General features: G+C 33.1%; 1 protein-coding gene and 1 long non-coding RNA gene across 3 annotated transcripts; both read right to left on the bottom strand.

Moving 5' to 3' along the window:
• Window positions 1–534: 534 nt before the first annotated feature.
• On the bottom strand, window positions 535–3472 carry LOC120120612 (RNA-binding protein 12-like). 2 transcript variants are annotated; one of them, XM_039140208.1, is made up of 2 exons: window positions 3166–3472; window positions 535–720 (listed from the first exon to the last, which is right to left on the bottom strand). In XM_039140208.1, exons 1-2 carry the CDS (start codon window positions 3412–3414, stop codon window positions 550–552), a joined length of 420 nt encoding a protein of 139 aa, XP_038996139.1. In that variant the 5' UTR covers window positions 3415–3472; the 3' UTR covers window positions 535–549. The 2 variants fall into 2 exon arrangements, with proteins under 2 accessions (XP_038996139.1, XP_038996138.1); XM_039140207.1 differs by having other exon boundaries at window positions 535–716; window positions 3162–3472.
• A 2808-nt stretch (window positions 3473–6280) lies between these two features.
• LOC120120613 lies at window positions 6281–6692 on the bottom strand. Its single transcript, XR_005515914.1, has 3 exons — window positions 6576–6692; window positions 6425–6487; window positions 6281–6312 (listed from the first exon to the last, which is right to left on the bottom strand). It is a non-coding gene; the product is annotated as an uncharacterized LOC120120613 (long non-coding RNA).
• Window positions 6693–25418: the final 18726 nt, after the last annotated feature.

Below are 25418 nucleotides of genomic sequence, written 5' to 3' on the forward strand. Positions count from 1 at the left end.
TGTTCGATTAACGTCGAAGGCTTGATCCTCGTTCTTTAAATCAAGGAATGTCCTTATTCTTTTAATAATAAATTGGTTAACTTTTTTGTTTTAATTTTCTTTTATGGTTTAATACTTGATTAAATTCTTTAATTTTTAAGGATGACAATATTTTATTATTTCGATTAAAATATAAGAAATGATCGCTTTAATTTCAATTAAAAGATTAGTTTCTTCTTTAATTGGAAATAACAAATATTGTGTGTCTCTCGAATTTTAAAATATTTTAGGGAATAAAACGACATTAAAAAATAAATATTTGAATTTCTTAATTTCAATATAGGGACAAATTTATAATTGGAGATACTAATTTTGGGCGTTGTGGGAGTGTTAATCCTTCCCTAAACGTAATCGACTCTCGAACCCAAAATCTCTAAATCGCATACCAAATCCCGTCTTTTTAAATTTTTATTTATAAAGGCGTATCTCGGATTTTAAACATACATAATCCCAAAGGTTGATGGCTACTCCAAACATTTCAAATCTTTTCTAAAATTCAATTTTCTAAATTTATTTCATGTTCGCCACTTCGAAAAGTCGTCGCGACAAAGGAGAAGGAGCAGGTGGTGGAGAGAGGAATGGAATAGAAGGGATTGTGGTTGGGATTGAGGGGATGGCTGGTGGAGGAGCCAGTGTGGGCATTGGTACATTAGGCAAAGTGGGAAAAGTAGGAATGCTTGGCAATGGAGGAAGAGCCCCAGGCTTTGGCAATGCTGGTATTGTTGGGATCGATGGCAATGGCGGCGTTGGGGGCAGTTGCTGAAGGTGACGAGCAGCTTGCCTAACATTAATGCTTGAAAATGACAGAGCGATCAAGAATGCTAAAACAAAGCAATTGCAAGCGGCCATTATTGTTGCAGAGATTTCAAACCAATTAAGCAGATGAAAGGAAGTTTTCTCTTAATAGTTTGGATTGAGGAAGACCAAGCATGGGGTTGGGTTTATATAGGCCTTGGAGAAGGGGGAGTTGGTGATATCTGATCATCTGTGGTTGGGAAATGAGAATTTTTTGTCAAATTAAACATTTTTCGTAGCTCATCTTCTCGTGGACATCGGAGTTCAAAATTGGTGAAATGTTGGCATAGTCGACAACTTAATTGATTAAGCTTAACAATCCCATTTGTTCATGAACTTTAACAGTGTTTTCATTTTGGTCGTTCAACTACAAAAATCTAAATGGCTGGATACATGTTTTAGTTCGCCTACTAACTTCGACCATTTTATTCTTCTCGGTCAAATGAGATCTTATACTCTCTTTATCAGCGTGATCGGTTCCTTTGTAGTTTCGTTTAGAAAAATAATCATGTGGTCTAATCCTGTTTCGTCATCTGACATTTTTATTTTAAAAAACTTAAAATTAGCTTAAATTTCAAATAAAATCATACAAAATATAAAATAAATCCAGAAAATTACCTAAAATAAGAAAATATTTTTTTATTAGTTTGGGGCGAATACAAACTAGTATATGTTCAAATACTTTTAACTATTTGACATTGAAAGCTCATATCTCTACAAACATATGTGGTGCTCGGACTCTATACCTCAATGAATAACAACAATTCTTTAATAATTAAGATCGTTTGGTTCATGTTAAAATAAGAAAATGTTAAATCTAAATTTCCTTATAGCATTGCATGTTTCCACTTTTTTTCTAGGAAAACCCTAACCACCCTCTGACAATTATTATCGTTCAATCCTTGCCTATCGTCGATAGCTATTCGCTATAAAATTAATATAAATTTTTTGTATTTCTCTCTCCTTTCTTTTTCTCAATTTGATTTTATTTAACTTTCACCAAAAATCAACGAAAATTTATCCAAAGTTTTAACTTCTGATCTTTGATCTCTAATAAAAACAACACGTTGAGACTAATTTTGAGATATATAGTTTGTTTCCTCAAAAACTGTTTCTTACAATTCGGACTTTTAGGCTCAAAACTTCTCAAATTCAACAAATCCTCCATAACCTCAAAAATGATGGATTTTTTTATGTTATAAATGTTTTTTAGAAAAATCTAAACAAATAAAATAGTAAAGAACAATGAGATGAGTTTATCGTTATTTAGAGTGAGAATATTTCAAAGATGGGAGGTTTGTGAAGGTGGTTAAAAACGGGGTGTTATGCAAATTGAATGAGAATAAGAAGATAACATAGAAGAAATGAAGATAGAAGAAGTTGAAATTTCAGCAGAAACGTGTAGAACTGATCACAAGTTCTGTTTTAATTCTTTAAAATCACCTCCCGATCTTGAAGGTCATGATTAAACTAAATCATTCGTAGAGACAGACATATGACTCTTTATTAGAGTATAAATTTAGGGATTTATATTAAAATTTTAGTAGGCGCGAAATTACAAAATTTCAAGAGATAAAAAATTAAATTATCAGTAAAAAATACAAAAATAATACTTAAAACTTTATGAGTTTCAGGAGGTGCGATTGCACCCTAACACCCTTCTCTGTCCATCCCAGATTATTGGTTGCCTTCTCTATATAAGTGATGACAGTGAGTGGTTCACAAATCACAGTCGTACAATGCTCTGAAGTGCGTCATCCCTGTCGGCCCAAGGGAGCCAATTCTCCCATTTGATAGATTCCTCCCCCGTTAAACATTGCAATTACAATTCCACGCATTGATTGGGATCTTCATTATGCCCATCGATTTGCAGATAATGCGTTGTGCTCATGCATGTTCTACATTTATTTTGTCTATATTTACTGTTTGATTCTTTTATTAATTATCTAAACTTGTCAAGAACTGATCAGATTAACCATCGATTCAGTAATTAAATTACTTCATAGAAACAACATAAATATAGAATAATCTCATTACAATCAAATAACGTATCAAAGTACAACAATTAATGGGAACGGGGTAACTCCCAATATATGAATAAGAAGAAGAAAAAGAAGAATTCTGAAAATCAACAAGCAAAGATGAAAATAAACAAATATGTAGCAAAATGCTACGAGTAGAACACATTAAATCAAATCCAATAAGGAGGAAATCATAACTGTCAACAGACACAGAAAATGGGGGTATTCAAGGAGTAGAAGGAGCAGGTGGTGGAGAAAGGAAAGGAATAGGAGGAATTTTTGGGGTTGTGGGGATTGAGGGGATGGTTGGTAGAGGAGGCAGTGTGGCCGTTGGTACATTAGGTACAGTGGGAAAAATAGGCATGCTTGGTAGTGGAGGAAGAGCCCCTGGCTTTGGCAATGCTGGTATTGTTGGGATCGATGGCAATGGCGGCAACGTGGTTGGCAAAGTTGGCATTGGGGGCAATTGCTGAAGGTGACGAGCAGCTTGGCTTACGTTAATGCTTGAAAATGACAAAGCCATGAAGAAGGCTAAAACAAAGCAATTGAAAGTGGCCATTATTGTAGGAATGTTTTGAAACTAATTAATTAAGCAGATGAAAGGAAGTTTTCTCTTAATAGTTTGGATTGAGGAAGACAAAGACCGATGATGGGTTTATATAGGCCTTGGAGAAGGGGGAATTGGTGATATCTGATCATCTATGGTTGGAAAATGGGAATATAGGTCAAATTATACATTTTTGGTAGCTCATCTTCTCATGTACATCGGGCTTCAAAATTGGTGAAATGCAGTTGTGGTTGGCATAGCAGCAAGCTACCTCAAGTACTTAATTAATTAAGCTTAAACTACACCATTTGTTCATGAACTCTAACTGTGATTCATATTGGTAGTTGAACTACAAAAATCTAAATGATTGAACACATGCTTTAGCTCCACTACTTTAGGAAATTCTAACGTTGACCATTTTATTCTTCTCAGTTAATTTTGTTTATTCAAGTCCACTAATTATTCTTATTAAAAATTTGAAGAAGAAAAAGAACTAATGGCCTCAGATTTTCAATTTGTATATTCGAGTGCAGCTATATTTATATTTTATATATTTAAGTATGTATAATGGCAATCGCCACTAAAGCCATACAAGAAATCATGCTTACGTCACTAGATCCGACGTTTATCTTACTCACGCTACTAACGCTAACAACAATTCCCTTACGCCTATATGGCCAATGAATAGGGCCCTAAGCTCATTTACCCGTTATTTGAATTAAGGCCAACCATAGTTGCCACCTACTCCAATAAGGACATCATCAATGTCTTAAACTCTTTAAGAGTTTTTTAAACATCTAAAGAGCTAATACCTCGTATTAAGCTCGATTAGACATCTACGCTCATGTCCCAAATTATATCGAGGCCCTTGGCCAAATCCTACTAGTTACTATTGATACTCTGACTTGGGTATCGAAGTCCAATCCTTGAGTACCGATATCATCTTTTGGAACTGATGCTAAAATAAGTCTCAAAACGAACTTGATGAATTTAGATATCAATACTAACATGTTAGTATCGATAACACCAAATGTTTATCGATATTCACTTAAAGTATCGATACTCGCCTAGAGTATCAGTATCATTTCTAGCCTCAATGTTCGAATAATTTCCACTGGTATCGATATCATGCCTTCTATATTGTTACCCTATGAAAAATATCGACACCCAGAGGAACAATATCGATACTCAAAGTCAAACTTATTCAAATTTCTACATCAATTTATCATGTATGAATACTATATGAACAATACCGATACCAAAAACCTAAAACTCTTTTAAATCCCCTCTACATACACTACAACAAAATAGAGTTTTAGAGGCGTTTTTTTAGTTCTATAGCGGCGTTTTTTAAGCGCCGCTAAAAGCACTCGCGGCGATGGTAAAAACACCGCAAGAAGCGCCGGCTATACCAGCGCCGCTAATGTTAGCGACGTTTGTAAAATAAAAACGCCGCAAAATCTATAGCAGTGTTTTTGCAACAAACGCCACAAAAGGTCATATCTATAGCGGTATTTTTTTGATATAAATGCCGCAAAAGGTCATATCTATAGTGGCGTTTTTGTATACAAACGCCGCAAAAAGTCAGATCTATAGCGGCGTTTTTGTATACAAACGTTGCAAAAGGTCAAATCTATAACAACATTTTTGGATACAAACGACGCAAAAGGTCATATCTATAGCAGCGTTTTTTATACAAACGCCGCTAATTTCAATTCGTTAGCTAAGATTAATTGATATTTTGCATATTTCATTTCTTCTCTACATCACCTGAATTTAATATCATGTAACTTTATATAAATAATAACAACCATAAATTCTAGTAACAAAATAAATTAAAATTTATAAACATTAAAAATGTAATGTAATGTAGTTTGACATTGTTCTCTAAAACAATAACATCACTTGTAAAACCTTTAGATACTTCGTTAACATTCTACATTTTCTTTACAAACTTGAGAGAAACAATTTTGTTGAAGCTGCTATTTACAGACTTACACTCCTCCAATACGGGGTTGGAATAAGATCTCTCCAGTTTGAAAGTGTTCCTTTGACAGAGTAAACCGGCCCACAGCTGGAACCTCCAGTGATGATCGAGTATCAAGAAAGCAAAGGTAAATGATCTTGCATTAACATCAGCGTGAAGGTCTGGAGGATCCAAAGGTCAACGAGGCATTGATTCAAAAAGGGAGCAAAAACACCAAAGTAAATTTATCAATTTTAAACACCTTTGACACTACTCAAACCATATAAAGGAAATATCATTAACCCCAAGTTACAAAGGATTATAGCATACGTCTTTCAGTGTCCACACAATGTACAACGATTCAATGGCTATTGCCCAAAAACATTACAGCATCAGTAAAAGGGTACTCCCACAGATTCTCCAAAAAAAATCAAAGAACTTGAAAGATTTCGGAAACAGATGACTTTCAGAGTATCGTTCCTGACCATTCCCCAAAACTCGGTGCAAAGTGGACCTAGGCACATCCAAAAACCAAGTAATTAGTCATGAAGGAGAAGAAGTTAATATAAACAATAAGGTTTTAAAGCAATATGTATCCCGAAAAATGAAATTGGAAATAAACTCCTCAAGAAGTATATTATTAGTAAATACAATTAAAAAACTAGTACAAGTAAGAGAAAATAGCAGAGAAAGACGGGGAAGAAGTTAAAAACCATTATCTTATGAACCTCAGTTTCAACCTAAGAACAAGAATAGTTAAGCAGCAAGTGAGGTACTATTAATTACAAAAGACATAAATCAATCCTCACCGGAATGAAAAAAAAAATATAGATGGAGACAGATCATGCAATTAGATATGAAAAAAAAATGGTAGGTTAGAGAGTTCATAGGGAAAACCCTAGTAGGTTCAATCCTTTCAAGATTGCTTCATGTGTCTTTTGATCCTATTCATGATTAGTAAAATAAACAAATAAATCAGGGAACATATATTTCCAGTTATAACTTTGTACTAAGAATTTTAGGCGATAAAAAGAACTCAAAAAGTGAACTACTTACTCTTAGTAGTAAAGGAATGTGCCAAATATTTGGAACGTCATAGAGAGTGACAATATTTTCGGCCTGGAAAGAAGTCATATTTCTTAATAGCAGTAGTTACTGATTTAGGAGATGGAAGAGAATCAGACAAATAGAATTCATGTTTCATTACCGAAACATGGCAAAACTGAGAGAGCTTTAACTTGACATTATCATCAAGTGCCTATTGCAAAAAAAGGGCAAGTGAATGAATAAGAAATGTCAAATTAGCACTGGTAAATACAGTTGAAAAATATAAATAAGGGTAGAACCATTGTACTGCAACAAGCAAGAATATTTGGTCTCAAGCCAAGTCCTCTAAGTCCCCGAACACTGTGCTAACAAGCATGTTCCCTCATTGCTTGATTCTTCTGAATTCCTTAAAACGAAGAATTATACCATTAATTCAAACCTATAAGTACAGAAAACAAAGAGATAACAAAGAAAATATATTATATCTGAGTTTGAGCTCCGCAGCTCCTAGAAAAGTATCAAATTATTAGAGTGAAGCTTTCAAATAAAAACATGGACTAGAAAACTTTCAAGAGTTTGGTTATATTTTCTTCTTTCATTGCCAATGAAAGCTTGACCTCAGTACTGTATAATACAAACAAAAAGGAAAAAATAAAAAGAATAATATATTCAAGGACTTACCTGTATTTGGTACTAGCATATTTATTGGCCACATGTTTAAAGCTTGAATTGATCATCTTACTAGAACCCTTCACCATGAAGTTGTTTTGATATAAACAAAAAAAATCTCTTTTAAGTATTTGCACCAAAAGCTACTCATTGCTTATACTGAATTTCTTCTTCAATTGAAGTAATTGGAAGGCTAGTAACAATCAAGGACCATGAACTCTTAAATTGGTAATTTGAAATAAAAAATTTATAAATAGAATGGGAGATTTATATTCTAGTCCAAATGAAGGTAAAGATACCCTAGTAAGGACTGTCAAAACCAACCAGAAAAACATTATATAAGCATGCCAGAGCTTGTCCCTGTAGAAGAAAAACAGTTTCATGGTTTCAAAACTTTATAAAACTCCAAACTCAGAGATTTATGATGTACCACTCCAGTCACAATTGAATGATAAGTAAGAAAGAGAGAGTTCAACATGAATACACTTTATAAAATGATCTTAAGGAATAGTGCCATATTAAATAGTTAGATGGATCTCTTGACAATTATGCGTCCAAACTTGAACCTAAATTGTAGGCACTTTACCTGTGATAAATCTAATTTTGAATAGAATTTCAGGAACTGAGCCTGCAAATGCACTACTTGTACAGAATTAAAGAAATTGAAATATCAATTACTTTAATGTTAAATTTGTGGACCTTGGATTTCAAAGTAATCATGACTTCAATAAACCCCAATTCTGTAGACATCATAAAATTTTCAACGACAATTTTATTCACTCGGATAAAATGTAAGAAAGCATCTCAATTTCAAAATTCACGGCACCATCACCCAGTAACAGATAAGTGATTTCTTAACTTTCCAATCATAGGCAAACGACAACAAATTTAGCCAAAATTAGTTACGGTAAGCATAATCCTGGGTAAACAAGTGTAGTAAACAGAGTCAGAGGATTAAACTTGAGTAAACTCATGTAGTATGTCTCTATGTCTTGCAAGTTTCTAGGTTACCGAAGTAGTCGGTGTAGAAGATGCATCACATCTACTCATACCATCAGTCCAATAGTTTCTCAAGCACTTATTGAATTTCAATTTCCATTGCTTGACCCGGCCGGTGGCGACCCAGTATCTACATAATCTAAATGTAAGTAAATATTATCACAAAGAAGAAGAAGAAATGAAAGAGCACCAGATTCCTAAGGCTTTGGATTCTTAAAACAGGAAAAAAATCGCATTAAACAAATCTTATTTATTCAGCTTTTAGAATATGTTCAGTTCTTCAACAAATTTGTTCCTAATTTCAATAATCTACCAGGAAAAAAAAAGCAACACACATTCCAGAAAATAATAATAAAAGGAGGAAAACGAGCAACCCTCCTGGGTTGAACCTAGCACCGAGCTTAGCATAAGAAGATAGTTTGACATCAAGATTGTCTTCGATCTTTCGAGCTTCTTTCCTCAATTCTTTCCAACTCGATTCTAGTTGATTCAGGTTCAGATCCATCATTTGGATCTCGGTAGTTCATCTTCGGATTCCTTGCTCTTCAATTCCAGCGATAAGTTCTTCTAAAAATATGGATAAAGGAAACTAAATTAGAGATACCATAAAAATGGCAGTGAAACAGATGGGTTTGGGGTTTGGTAGTGAAGAAGATGGGTTTAGGTAAACGGCGGGATTGAAAAATGCGTGAAAGGGAAAAAATGAAAAAAAATGTTAAAGGGCGCAACACTTAAAATTTGTAAAATTGCGGCGTTTGTAAACTCAAGTGTATAGCGGCGATTGAATAAAAACGCCACTAAAGTAAGAGTCTTTAGCGGCATTTGTATAAAAACGCCACTAAAGTACAATTGTATAACGACATTTATATAAAAAAGCCACTAAAGTACAATTCTATAGCGGCGTTTGTATAAAAACACCACTAAAGTACGAGTCTTTTGCGCCGTTTGTATAAAAATGCCACTAAAGTACTACTCTTTTGCGGCGTTTGTTGAAAAAACGCCACTATCGATGAACCTATTGCGGCATTTTTATAAAAACGATGCTAAAGTTACCATTTTGTGGCGTTTTCTATGTAAACGCCGCTATATGTTTAAAATTAATGTTGTTTACTCCCAAAACGCCGCTAAAAATGCCGCTGTAGAACAATTTTACTGTAGTGATACTACTATTGAGACCTAACATCTTTTCTAAAGTCTAAGAGGCCCTATAGATTCATTTAGTACATAAATAACCTATGGTGAACACCAAATCAGACACCCAAGCTAAAGCCTATGCTTAACACCCAAAACATGCTTCAAATCTAAATCTACTAGGAAATCGTTTTTATGATATTCATGATAAAAAAATTAAAGACAAACTATCTTGCTCAAAATCAACCAATGAAGGGCTTGAATCAATTTTTGTTAGAAAAAAATGGTTAATCTGAGATAAAAATAATAATAATAATAATAATATTGTATAATTGAATGAACCAAAATAAATAAAAATTAAAGTAGAGGAACGTGATTTGTTTACTCGTATGTAGACAATGAATCGGATGAGTAGAGTATGATAAACCGAAGAAGGATTTTTTTGTTGAGGCATGTATGAACAGTTTCTTTAAGACATATTCATCATCTCCTCGGTGCTTTGAGTAACGTTGGACGTCGGTCTCCCAGGATACAACAACAAACGATCACAACAGTAAGCACAACCGTAGTGATCAGTCGAACACAATCTTGCCTTTCTCTATCACCGGAAAGAACAAATTTGAAAGGAATTTCTAAGAGTTTTCCTATTCCAATGTTTGGGAATTGTTTTTAAGAATGAGCCTTAACTAACCTATTTATAGGGGAGAGGAAATTAATCAAAAGGTTATGACCTTTTGATGAAGAGATTTGTTGAAAAGCTAATAGGTATAATTGAATTGATGCAATTTTATACCAAATAATAAGTCTATTCACCAAGTGACATAACTTATTATTAAAATATATCAATTTTACTCAATTATTTATTATTTTTCCAACAATCCCCCACATGAATGAAATTGGTGATTTCAAACACTGACTCGATATGGTGATAGATTCTATATTTGATATTTGCATAGGATAGGTAGGCTTCCCCCTTTGAATATTCCCTTTTGAAAATATGTTTACCTTATTGGATGTCCAGTAGACGTGATGTCCTTGAACTGTCATGATGTTGGTGTAAGCGATGACATACCTCACACAAATATCTCACTGACAAGAATTTGGTTCTCATGGTTATGTCCATATAGCCGTGGCATCTCCTAGTTCTACAAGAGTTTAGGGAACTATATCGCAATAGTCTCTTTGAAGAGGCTCCACTTCACTCTCATATAGGTGACTTATGTTGTTTGGCTTACCGAAACACATAGCGGTCATTAAAAGCATTGCTTAACCTTTTCCACATTTTAGTCACTGTTTTTATCATAAGAATGAACTTGGGGATAAGAACCCCACAGTGACCTCACAAGGTCTATGCAAGTAGGTTGTCCCATTGAACTTAGATCTTGGGATCTCCAGTCAACTAAGTTGGGTTTTCCATCACATAGCGCCTTAAATATTAATGGGTTTTAGTCACATTCCTTTTGATGTTTATCAACTTGATCTCGATTTAACTCATTGTTTACCAGATCCTCAATGTTATCTTTTGATCTTACAAAATCAATATAGATAACTCCAGTTGAGATCAATTGTTTAATGATATTATGTTGTCGATGTATGTGTCTCGACTTATCATTATACTTATACAAGACACCCCCACACTTTGATGTAGTTGTAGGAAAATTTTCTACATTTCCATAACTCATATAGTGTCTCACCTATTTTCTTGTGAGTTACCTTATTTAAAGGTAATTTGCTAACAAAATAGCTTCCGCCACATGTTCTGTGACAACTCAGAATATGGCCAAATGTCATTCATAATTCTTTAGCAATCTTATGGATACTATACATTTCATATGGTGTATCTGACAATCCATTCAAGATGTAATTCCGACATGGAAACTTAAAATGCTTCAAGCTTTAATGACAACAATGTCTATCTCATCCTCTCTATGAATAGGAGAATCATCCTATATTTGACCATATTCAACATGATTAAATATAACATCTTATGTCACTATGTCTTGAAGTTATATCCATGACTTTCACATACTTCTCGTTGTGGATCACAACCACTGACATCATTAAATTTTATTCAAAGTCTGAATAGGAATCAACATTTCAAATCACGAGTTAGGTGAATCAGTGGGGTTACCATTGTTTCGTTTAAAAACACGTAACCAGAATTTGTAAATATTCCAACAATAAATTGAAAGTTAATTCAAATTGTTTTATCATTTACTTCTATTGAACAACAAAATTTAATTAGAAATTAAAATTCTAAAACAAATTTTGTAACAATGTTGTTGCCTACAAACGATTTATGTTACCAACAGTAAATCAAATAAATTTTGTTGAACAACAAGATTAAAATCCTGAAACAGAATTATAGGCCCGATTTCTGTTCACAGACATATCATAATTCCTTTCGGTACCTTATTTATCGCAACAAATTTTAGTCAAAACTAAAATCCAACAATTAAGTAATTTTTGTTAAACGGTGAGAATTTAGTAAAATTAAAATCCCGAAACAGAAATTCATAACCAACAATATTTTTGTTGAATTTGATAAATGTCAGGATTTAGTAAAACTAAAATTAAACAAAACCAACTTCTGTTAGACAACAAGATTAAACCCAAAATAGAACCACTTTCTATTGATCGATGAGAATTTAATAAATTAATTCTCGAAACATAACTAATTTCTGTGAAACGGTGGGAATTTAATAATATTTGAAATAATAGTATAATTTAAATGTATAAATACACATACATTTTCAATTTCTTAATCGAAATTCACCATTCGTCACCCAAAAAATACGAGCCTTATCACGTTACATCAAGGCTTGTGGATGGGATTAAAATAGAGATTTTTTTTTCTTTGAACCTGCAAAAGGTTTTAAAGTCATAACACAAAGTTAATGGGGTATTACCATATGCATCCATAATGCCTTTAACTTCCTTAAAGATTGAACACAAAGATAACTATATGTTGATCTTATAGGAGCCTTTCATATGTGGAGTGTCCTTTCTAACCAACCAATATAATTTGAACAATCACAATGATTAGTCATTAAAATTGGCTAGTCAAATTGAGCAACAAAATCAATAAGAAGTGAAATCTGCTTCATTAGTATGTATTGGTAATTTGCTTGAATTTATCCACAACAACCCAAAACATAAATATATGTATATGGATTCAAATGAAAAGGTATTACCTTTCTTGGAAATGGTAAGGAAAATATATTACCTTTCCTTGGAGATAGAAATATTTTCATGTCCATCACGATTCAACTTTAATTCAAAGTAGAGTAATTCAAATAACTAGTATGTGCATTCGTTCTTCACTTGGCGAATGTAGTCGTGGACAACAATATATTTATCTTGTCTTTCGTCAATTTGGAATTGATTCCAAAATTCCAAAAATCTTCTTTATCACACTTGAAAAAACATATCCACACCAAGAGCATATGGAAGGACATCGTTACGATTCAGTCCATATCAATTGGAATTTTCCCAAGACCCATTCGTTTAGAGTATGATGGCCAAGACTTATTTTCATCATTGTAATAGTGTCATTGAATTGCGTGCACCAAAATCTAATTTGCAAATTTTGCGCATGACACTATTTTCTTCTACCTTGGCTTAAATTAAAATTATATATCTACTTCATCTCGGATTAGAAAAAAAATGAATCTATCTTAAGATTTTTAGGAAAAATGGTTAATTTGAGATAAAAATAATAATAATATTATTATTATTATATAATCAAATGAAGCAAAATAAATAAAACTTAAAGTAGAGGAACATGATTTGTTTACTCATATGTAGACAATGAATCGGATGAGTATAGTATGCTAAACCGAAGAATGATTTTTTGTTGAGGCCTGTATAAACAGTTTCCTTAAGACAGATTCGTCCTCTCCTTGGTGCTTTGAGTAACGTTGAATGTCGATCTCCCATGATACAACAACAAACGATCACAACAGTAAGCACAACCGTAGTGATCAGTCAAACACAATTTTGCCTTTCTCTATCATTGGAAAGAACGAATTTGAAAGGAAATTCTAAGAGTTTTCATATTCCAATATTTGGGAATTGTTTTTAAGAATGAGCCTTAACTAACCTATTTATAGGGGAGAGGAAATTAATCAAAAGGTTATGACCTTTTGATGAAGAGATTTGTTGAAAAGCTAATAGGTATAATTGAATTGATGTAATTTTATACCAAATAATAAGTCTGTTCACCAAGTGACATAACTTATTATTAAAAGACATCAATTTTATTCAATTATTTATTATTTTTTCCAACAATTTTCTCTAAGCTTCTCCCTGTCTCTAGGTCTAGAGGTCTCTCCATTATTTTTAACTAGTCAAACAACATCAAAAGATGATTCTAGATATTCATAAATATTAAATAAAGGCTAAGGAAAATTTTAGAGACAATTACATGCTCTAGAAACTCTCCTAGCAAGCCTTAAGCTTAAACCACTTTAAAACCCTCTTCAAGCTCATATCTTCCAATATAAGCATTAATATGCCACTCAAACTGGACCTCATGAAATTCTTGGAGTGTTTTTTACTTTATAGAATAACAGAAGATAATACTCTCTCTAAAAAGTGCTAAGATGGACAGCTCCAAGAGAATGAGTGAGATGATAGCTAGGTAAAGATGAAGAGAATAGTAGGTGGAAAAGCAAAGCTTCCCCTATGATTTTCCAATACAACGGTGAGGTCATCACAAATCAATGAGAATCAGGCAGAAAATCTCCAATGAGTGAATTCATGGTATTAAATTACGGCCGCAATGCAGTGTAACGGCCGCATCATAACGATTTTAAAGGTAACTACGACACAATATTAGTGCAACGTGATAAAAACCGCATCATGATTGTTGCGGTCTAAAACCGTTATGTAACATCACAAAAAGTTATAAATTGAGAACACCTGCAACAAACTTTTAAATTATCCGAAATATAAAATTACATATATGAAATATTTTCATTTAATCCTTAAAAATTGATTATAAATATATATCATTAGTAATATTGTAATAGTTATGTTTAAAACTAGTAACTTAAATATGAATTAATTAAATTATTTATTCACGTTATTTTAAAACTAAACCAATTTTTCTTTAAATTGAATCATTTCTCATAGTTAAAATTGATTGAATTAATTTTAAATTAAATTATTAAATTAACATTAATTATCATAATTTTATGTTTATTTATTATTATAAAAATTTTACATAAAAGAAAATTTCATTTTATGATACTATATTTTTAAATTGAATTTAAAGAAGTAACAAAAATATTTCTTCTTATTCTATATTATAAAATGGATAGCTCAGCCATAAAATCCAGAACGTTGGGTTGGATTGATGTACCTATTCATAATTCAAAATAATATTAAATAAAAAATACATGTAAATAAAAAATAATATTATAAAAAAAAAAAAATATGATTCTTGGACTAATAAATTTGACCAAGAAAAAAGGGTGTAAGTAAAAGTAGTAAATCATGTAGTAGATGATGTAGGTGTGTAAGAAAGTATTGAAGCAAATAGTAGAGAATTTTTTGGAAGTGTTAAAATAATCGAAAAAAATGAATTTAAAAATCAAAAATATTAAAAAAATCACAATCAAAGTAAGAAGTAAATAAGGCAATGGGAGGAAGCATAGAAACTCTAGTTTCAAAGTGTAAGTAAAAGTAGTAAATCATGTAGTAGATGATGTAGGTGTGTAAGAAAGTACTAAAGCAAATAGTAGAGAATTTGTTTGAAAGTGTTAAAAATAATTGAAAAAAGGAATTTAAAAATCAAAATATTAAAAAATTTCACAACCAAAGTAAGAAGTAAAGATGGCAATGGGAGGAAACAGAGAAACTTTAGTTTCAAAGTGTAAACCTTTCATCTTCATCTTCTCCACATTTTCAAGAGATAAGTTCTTCAAAAAAATTATTTTTTTCTCCACCATTTTAAGAGAACATTTTTCCCCTTTCATTCCAACTTCAAGTCTTGTTCGTGGTTCATCTTAACTCAGCATTGAAGTGAAACAAGTAAGATATATTATCATTATTTTGTTTATTATTTAGTTTAAAAATTAAATTTATCTTATTAGTTGAGTTTAGGATTGTTATAGGATTGTTATGAAATTATTATATCTTTTGGTGTTAGTTATAAATTTATTTTATTTGTTTAAAAATATATAAAGAATGCCCAATTGGTTATTAAGCCTTTCTATCAAATTGGTTTATGTGCAGGTATAAGAAAAAATACCACGTTCAAAAAGTAAAGAAGGTGAAGCTCCTAGTGATGATTATGGTTAGAGGTGGGGAGAACCTGTTGAAGGTCATCGTAATGTTAGATGCAAATTTTGTGATAAAGTTATTAAAGGAGGAATAACGAGATTGAAAGAGCATTTGGCTGCAAAAAGGGAATGTAACACCTTGTCCAAATGTCTCGGCCGAAGTTAGAAAAAATATTGCTCAACAACTGTAGGAATTTCACAATGAAAAAGTTTTGAAGCAGAAGAGGAAAGAATAAGATTACGAGATCATGGAAATTATGATAACAGTGATTCTGAGGATGAAGAGTTGACTATTGCAAGAAAAGAAAGTATAAGATCCAAAATGGAATGGTAAGAAAGACAACGTCGAAGAGCAAGAACTAGTGAAGATTCAGTTAATGAACCTGGGGGAGGTAGTACTTTTGGATCTCGAGAATTCAGAAGATCATTCAATACCATTTATTCTAGAAGAAGTGAGAGGAAACATCAGTGGAGTAATTCTGACTCTCCTGGAGCTAGATTGGCAAATATGGATCCCATTCTTGAAAAATCAAAGAGTTCGAAGCAACCAAAACTCGTTGCAAGCTTTTTGAAAAATGCAAAAGCAAAGCTAGGAAAAGAAATTTCAAAATTAATATTGCATGAAGCTTTACCGGCAATAATTGCAGAGTCACCATTTCTACAGCTCGTACTTCAAGTTACAACTGAAGTTGAAAAATTAGTTAGGGGTCCTTCAGCTTATGAGGTTACATGAGTGTATTTGGAAGAAGAGTTCAGAGAAATACAAGAATAGGTGAAAGAGTTTAAGCCTATTTGGGAAGAAAGAGGTGTGACCATCATGTGTGATGGGTGGAAATGGACTAGAAATCAACATATAATCAATTTCTTAATTTATAATCCTAGAGGTATCATCTTTAGAAAATCAATTGATGCTAGCAGTGTCACCTCTCATACTGTTGAGTATTATTTTGATATAATGGACAAAATGGTGGATGAAATTGGTGAAGAATTTATTGTTCAATTTGTTATAGATAATGAAGCAGCAATCAAAGTCGGTGGTAAGATATTGATGCAAAAGAGAAGGCACATGTATTGATCAGCATGTTCTGCTCATTGTTTGGATCTTATTTTGGAAGAAATTGGTAACAAAAAAGGTGTGAAAAATGTATTAGATCAAACAAAAAGGATCACTTCTTTCATATACAATCATACATGGACAATTGATTATATGAAGAGGTATACCAATGGTATAGAACTCTTACGGTCAGGGATTACTAGATTTGCTACCAATTTTATTGCTTTGGAGAACATTGTTAGAAGAAAACAAGCACTCAAAGAAATGGGGACTTTTGAAGATTGGAAAAGGTCCAAGTATGCAAGAAAAACAACTGGATTAGAGATGATGGAAGTCATTAACTCCACTCAGTTTTAGACAAAGGAAGGTGATGTCTTAAATATCCAAGAACCATTGGTTAAAGTATTAAGGATATGTGATGGTGATGAAAAACGACTATGGGTTTTATTTATGAAGCTATGGATAGAGAAAAATTGGTTATTCGAAGAGATTGTCGATATTACCAAAATATTGGGAAGTTATTGATAGGTGATGGAGCAATCAACTTCACAATGATTTGCATTCTGCTGGTATGTTATAAAACTTTTAAATTTAAATTGTGATATGTTGTATAAATATTTATTATATTATTTTTATAATATATTTCTTAAATCCACAATTTCTATACGGAGTCAATTCCACAAGTGATGTGATTTATGAAACCATGAATGGGATGAGAAATGTCATACAAAGGATAGAGCCTAACTTGAATGATCAAATTTTGGCAATGAACCAGATATGTATTTTATATACTTTAAATTGTTGAGAGAACTTATATATTATCATGTTTTAAATACTAATTCATTTGTTTATAGTTATTATTATATCGAGATAAAATGGATTCTTTTGGAACACCATTAGCTCAAGCTGCAATTTTGAAGACTAACCCTGGTAAATAAAAAAGAATTCAATCTTTATACTTTTGTAGATAATGATGATATATTTATAAATACTTTATGAATTATATCTTAATATTTTTGTTTTTTTAGCTGAATGGTGGATCAATTATGGAAATTGTGCACCTCAACTTCAACGCATTGCTGTCAGAGTTTTGAGTCAAACAACCTCTTCTTCAAATTATGAGCGCAATTAGAGTACATTTAGTATGATCCATACAAAAAAGAGAAATAGGCTCAAGCTTAAAAAGCTTTAAAAATTAGTTTATGTCCATTATAATATGAGGTTGAAGCTAAGACACATGTAAAGAAAAAGTGCACAAGAGCTAGAAATGGGTTTTAATCCAATCAATCTTGAAAATATTTTTTGAAGATGATCCACTAAATGCATGGGTTGAAGAAAGAGAAGATGCTATGCTCGATAGTGAACAAAATTTCTCATGGTTGCCTGAAGAGTTACTTAATGAAACAGATGAAGAAACTCAAGGTGAAGATATGCATGACATATCACCTACTCCATCTAATGATGAAAGTGTTCAACTATCGACGCCAAGTGGTGGTGATGATGATGATGATGGTGATGGTGGTGGTGGTAGTGGTGGTGATCATGGTAGTGATAATGAAGGTATGTACTAACCAGAATATGTGCACACTTATTCCAATACTTTTTTATGGAGATCAAGGTACATCCAGATATCCTTATGCTGATGATTCAGGTTTGTATGGAACAAATACATCTATTGGTTTGCAAAATAGAAGAGATGAGGATGATATAACTCATAGGAGGACGAAAGAACACTTTTATGATTCATTTGCAGGTTCATCATCATATAGTTTAGCTACAAATGATAATGAAATTAGTGAATCATCTCAAGGTTCTCATTCCAACCAACCAAATGCATATTATCCACCTTACCTTGAACAAAATCCAAGTTATGGATATTTTGATCATCATTTATCATACAACATGTTTCCTACCAATATTGCATTTTATGATGCACACAATGTGATGTCTTCACGTGGAATAGGAAGGAATCAAAACCAAGACAATGATGAATATGAAAATTCTTTAGATCCACCACGTCATTCATTTGTATTTATGTAATTTTTTTCTTTTTAAGTTATGTAAAATGAATTATGTTAAAATATGAGAACTTTGATATGTTTTTTAATGAGATTATTTATATGTCTCCTACCTATTGCTATTATCTACCATGCAGGAGAGTTAAATGATAGCATTATATTAAAATGTAGTTGTAAAATGTATAAATATAATATTTTAGAAGTATTGTGATTTTTTAGGAAGAAATCACGCCCGCGACAGCCGCAACACGTTACGTAACGTCCGCAGCATCCGCAACCGCAACCGCGACACCGCAACCGCAACACCGCAACCGTAACCGCGACAGATGTTGCAACCGCTATTTTATACTGTGAGTGAATTACCCTATCAGTCCATCAACCTTTAAGTTCTCATAAAAATTATCTTTTTCTTGGCCTAATTCTTACTCATATGAGTCCTAACATCCCTCAAGGGTCTAATTAAGGTTCTACCCTACCCCAAGATGATCCCATGTCAACTCCCATACATTGACTCAAAATTCGGACCGTTACGAACAACCCTCTATATTAGCAAAGTTGCACATCAATTTGTTATCTAACAGGACATAGGACTGCTTCCTTAACATTTTACGTATTGTGAATGGTGAATATATAATCTAACTGAAATTTGAAGTATATCTATTAGTTAGGTTGATTTAGTTCATGTGGATGTGGATTGGACCAAAGGGTTTTATAATTTTCAGCTTTACTTTATTTTGGTATAATTCCTTCAAACTTGAGGTTGAGTTTTTTGGATTGAGTTATTGTGAACGCTTCAAGTTTGGATCATTTCAAGTTCACTTTATTTTAGGTTATATTTAATTTGCGGTTAGGGTTGGACGGGTTGGACTTATTGATTTTTTAAGGTTAAATTGACTGAATCAAATCTAAATTTGGTATGCTGCTTTTTTATGTTCATAACGATTGAGTTTATTGTTAAATCATGTACTAAAGCATCAATAAAATAATTTAGTTTAGGGGTAAATACCTCATTCATACATGAACTACACAAAATTCTCAGTGTCATACATAAAGTTTAAAAATTCTTGATTTCATACATGATGTTTTCCACCATCAATAGATTCACCCACTTTCGTCAAGGAAAGTGACGTGAACCCTACGACCACTAATAAAATGACATGTGACACTTTAAAAAAATATGTTTTTTATTTTTTAAGTAAATTACACCATTCATCATTCAATTATATTATCACTCTTATTTTAGTCACTAAAATTTAATTTTTTTTAATTTAATTATTAAACTATAGAATTACCCTTATTTTAATAACTAAAACCTATTTTATTAATATTTTTATAACATGACATCAATTAGTATTATTTTATTAATATTTTTTATGATGCGGCATCTATTAGTATTATTTTATTAATATTGTTATTACATAAAATTAATATAAAAAATTAATTAATTAAAGTCTCTAAATCTTGTATTTGAACCCCAAATCACAAACTACCCAACTTCTTAAAAATTCCCCAAATGGGTTTAGCAAGTAAAGCTTCTTCACATCATTTTCCTCCAACCCTAAATCTAATAATCATAAGGAATTGGTACATTTCAAAGTTAATGTTCCTACAGAATTGAAGATCTATTTCACAATACACCAGCTTAGGTACAAATATTCTCAAATAAAATAAAATCGCAAGCCAAATATAAAAAAAAACAATACAAGAACCCCCAAAAAAACCCAGAACTAGAAATCAAGTGAAACGGAAGCCATCCAGAGGTAAAACTACTGATCTAAGCTGTTGGGTTCCAAACCGATGTTAGCCCAGTGCCTGGTGCAGATTAACTCCCAAAGTCGCTCGTCTTTGGCGGTTTTGTGGCACTGCTTGCTAACGCAGGAAGCCATTACTAAAGTATTGGCATCCACGTGTTTCAAAACCTTGAATTGAAGATTTTCATCTAAATTCATGAACCTAGTTTCTTGTTCATTGGAATCTTCTTTAATTTTCTTCATCTTGAGGTCGGGTACGGGTACCTGAGAAACTGGGGCACCACGTTTCATCGGGTTTGGGGTGTTTGGATTTGTGTTTCTTTGGGGATTTCGTTATGAGGAAAGAGGTGGAGAAGGAACAGCGATTTGGGAATTTAGGGTTAGGGTTCAAGGGGGTTTTGCAAAGAAGAGGAGCCTGCAACCCATTTGGGGAATTTTTCAAACTCTAGTTACAAATTAAAACAAATACATTAAAATAAAAAGTAATTTAAACTTTGAGTTATTAAAATATTAATAAAATAAATTTGAGTTATTAATAGATGTCATGTCATAAAAAATTAATAAAATAAATTTGAGTTATTAAAATAAGAGTAATTCTATAGTTTAATAATTAAATTAAAAAATTTAAACTTCAGTGACTAAAATAAAAGTGAGAAGATAATTGAGTGATGAATGATGTAATTTATCTAAAAATTAAGAAAAAAAACATGTTTTTTAAAATGCCACATGTCGTGGTTATAAAGTTTTACCTCACTTTCCGTGAAAGAAGTATGTAAATCCATTAACGGCAAAAAACATAATGTATGAAATCGTGAATTTTTAAATATTATATATGAAATTGAGAACCTGATCTAGTTCATGTATGAATGGGGTATTTAACGCTTTAGTTTATAGATCTCACTTAAGTCTCCATTTATTTTGACTATATTTACTGTTCAATTATTTTCTTAATTAGCTGTTTAGCTAGACTTGTCAACAACTGATTGTTTTAACAATGGATTCACTAATTAAATTACTTCTTGGAAAGAACATAAATTCATTCAAATATAGTATCAAAATACAACAAAGAATGGGAATGGGGTAACTCCCATCTCTACAAACAAATATATATGGTGAAAAGAACAACAAAAATTCTCAAAATCAACAAACAGACAAAAATAAACAAACATGTAGAAATATTCCACGACTATAACACATGAAATCAAATCCAATATGGAGGAAATCGTATCAGTGAACAGACACAGAAAATGGGATGTTTTCAAGGAGGAGGAGCAGGTGGTGGAGAAAGGAATGGAATAGAAGGAATTGTGGTTGGGATTGAGGGGGTGCTTGGTAGCGGAGGCAGTGTAGGAAAAATTGGAAAAGTAGGCATGCTTGGTAGTGGAGGAAGAGCCCCTGGCTTTGGCAATGCTGGTATTGTTGGGATCGATGGCAATGGCGGCATTGGGGGCAGTTGCTGAAGGTGACGAGCAGCTTGGCTAACATTAATTCTTGAAAATGAAAGAGCCATGAAGAATGCTAAAACAAAGATATTGAAAGTGGCCATTATTGTTGCAAACCAATTAAGCAGATGAAAGGAAGTTTTATCTTAATAGTTTGGATTGAGGAAGACAAAGAGTGATGTTGGGTTTATATAGGCCTTGGAGAAGGGGAAATTGGTGATATTTATCTATGGTTGGAAAATAGAAAGCTCGGTCACATTATTCGTTTTGGTAGCTCATCCTCTCGTGGACATTGGAGTTTAAAATTAGTCAAATGCAATTGTGATTGGCAGATAAGCTACCTCACGTAATGAATTCGGCCACTTAATTAAAATAATATTTCAAATATTATACTTGAACCTTCATGCTATCAAAGTTTGCGCTAGTTGGTTTGTCATCTAACAAGACGTAAGATTGTTTGGTTAACGTGTTAGATATTTCGAAGGGTGATTATAGAATCTAATTGAAATTTCAAGTACATCTGTGAAGTGGAACAGGTTGATTTTATATTTTATCAATTTGGATTAAGCCGATTTGTCACGTGCATTACTACATGTTCGGGTCATAAAAGGTTTTAACGGCTTCCATTTCATACCATTTTCAAATTTAAATTCATATACGACATTGTGTTAGCCTTTTTGGCTTATCGTTGTTAGTAAAAATCGAAAAAAGATTGTTATAAACATCTCTAGCTATTATCTACACCGTATGTCGAAATTCGAGATGTAGTTGCACCATCATCAAAACCGTCGAATATGTCGGACTATCGTCGAGAACTTCGACTTTAACTACACAAAAAACTTTAAACACTTTAACTCATTCTTAATGTCAACTTGAGGTTGCATTTTAACCTTGCCTTTTTGTTTGGTTTGAACTGATATCCTTCGTTGAGTAACTGTCAGTGCATTCTCTCTCATCTCTAGTATGAGTAACTGTCAGTGCATTCTCTCTCACTAAGAATTAGTTTTAAATTCTCTCAAATGAAATTACTTTTGAAAACGACTTAGTACTTAGGTGCTTTGGCTAGTCTCATATTTGTAGTATTTACATCCATTAGTTATTTTGTGTTACCAAGCCTAGTAAGTTGTAGGACTACACTTGACATATGGGAAAATATTCAACACATTTGTTTTTGTTTATTCTACAACTAGAATCATGCACATCTCTACTTACATAATATGAACATGTAGGTTGCGATTATGTGGGTTGGGGGTGCGGGGCTGTACAGTACATGGTTATATTTGTAAATATGTACCATGGTTTATTTATTATAAATAGAGATGTAACCTAAACCTATGAAACATTGAATAAAACTTCTAGCGCCGCCTAGGCACCGATGACGTAAGCACATTGTTGAACCTCGTTAAAATTCTTGTGTTCTTTCGTTTTTCTTTACCCGATTCTTCAACAATTGGTATCAGATGTCAGAGCAAAATTCGAAGTTGCAAAATTTGATGGTCAGGGTAACTTCGGATTATGGAAAACAAGGGTAAAGGATATGTTGGCAAAGCAAGGGATCCTGAAGGCTTTGCGACCTACAAAGCCGGCGTCGATGGAGGAGGAAGATTAGGAAGAATTGCAGCAGCGAGCGGCAGGAATCATACGATTATGCTTGGTGGATGAGGTCATGTATCACGTCATGCATCTATCGTCTCTAGATGAAATTTGGAGGAAGTTGGAAAGTCAGTTTATGTCCAAATCCTTAACGACTAAATTGTATCTAAAGCAACGGTTGTATGGGCTGAAGATGCAGGACGATCATGATTTGGCGCAACACGTGAATGTCTTCAATCAAATCGTTTCTGATTTGGCTCGGCTTGATGTGAAAATTGAGGATGAAGACAAAGCGATGATTTTGTTGTGTTTGTTGCCTCCCTCTTACGAACACATGGTGACTACTCTTACATATGGGAAAGAGACCATCAAAGTTGAGGAGATTACTGTAGCCTTGTTGGCTCACAACCAGCTGAATCAGAATAGGGGAAAGCTCTCAAGCTGATAGCTTATATGTCAAGGGTAATCGAGACCGTGGACGGAAGCCAGAGAATGCAGGTTCTGGGCAGAGGAATTTCAAATCCAAATCTAGGGATAAGAAGACAATTCATTGTTACAAGTGCAAGGAGGCGGGACAATGAAGCGAGATTGTCCAAAGTTGAAAAAACAGACTGATGAGAAGCGTGATGACTCATCCAAGTCTGTGAATGTGGTCGAGGATGACAATTCTGATCGCAGTGAGGGTGATATGCTCTCTATTTCAATGACTCAATTGACGGATGTTTGGATTCTTGATTCTGTATGTTCTTATCACATCACGCCAAATAGGGAATGGTTTTCGACATACAAATCGGTTAATTCTGGTTCTGTTTATTTGGGTGATGATCAATGTTGTAATATTGTTGGTATTGGTGAGGTCAGAATTAAGATATATGATGGCTATGTTCGGACGTTGAGTGGTGTTCGGTATATCCCATATTTGAAGAAGAATTTGATTTCTTTGGGCACTTTGCACAAGAATGATTTTATCCCTAAGGTTGATGAGGATATGGAAACCATTCGAATTGTTAAAGGAGGTTTGACTGTGATGAAAGAAAAGATGACTGCAGGGAATATTTACAGATTGCTAGGGAGTACCGTTGTAGGTGGAGTTCATTCGGTTGAGTCCTGTGATGATACTACCAAAATGTGGCATATGCGTCTTGCTCATCTTAGTGAACGTGGTATGGCTGAATTACATAAAAGAAATTTGTTGCATAGTGTTAAAAGTTGTAAGCTCAATTTTGTAAGTGTTGTGTTCTTGGTAAACAAACTAAAGTTCGTTTCAAGACTACGAAGCACACAACTGAAGGGATTCTTGATTATGTGTATTATGATGTATGGGGGCCTTCCACGACATCGTCTTTGCGTGGATCTAGGTATTATGTTACTTTTATTGACGATTTTTCACGGAAAGTTTGGGTGTATTTTTTGAAACAGAAGTCTGACATTTTTTAGAAGTTCAAGCTATGGAAAGCTGAGGTAGAAAACCAAACAGGATGAAAAATCAAGTGTTTGCGGTCTGAAAATGGTACTGAGTACACAGAGTCACAGTTTCTACACTTCTGTAAGGAGCATGGGATTAAGAGACATTTTACAGTACGCAAGACACCACAACAGAATGATGTTGCGGAACGGATGAACATGTCGTTGAATGAAAGAGCCAGATGTTTGTGGTTGAATGCGAGGCTTCCCAAATATTTTTGGGCAAAGACTGTTAACATGGCGTGTTATCTTATCAATAGATCGCCAAGGGCATCATTGGCTGGGAAAGTTGCAGAAGAGGTATAGACAGGTCATGATGTTACTTTTGATCACTTACGGATTTTTGGTTGTCCTGCTTATGTACATGTATCTGCTGATGAGAGATCCAAACTTGATGCAAAATTGAATGAGTGCATTTTTCTGGGTTACAAGAAAGGTGTCAAAGGATTCAAGTTCTGGGATCCAATTGTGATCAGTAGAATGTTGTTTTTGATGAACATCCCATGTTGCAGCAGAAGAAAGACACGACAGTGGTAGATTTCGAGCAGTTTCCAGTTGAGAAAACAGAAACTTCTTAATCGACTTATGGTGGTTC

This window comes from Hibiscus syriacus, unplaced genomic scaffold (assembly GCF_006381635.1).
Source record: "Hibiscus syriacus cultivar Baekdansim isolate YM2019G1 unplaced genomic scaffold, ASM638163v2 tig00110342_pilon, whole genome shotgun sequence".
Lineage (NCBI taxonomy): Eukaryota > Viridiplantae > Streptophyta > Magnoliopsida > Malvales > Malvaceae > Hibiscus > Hibiscus syriacus.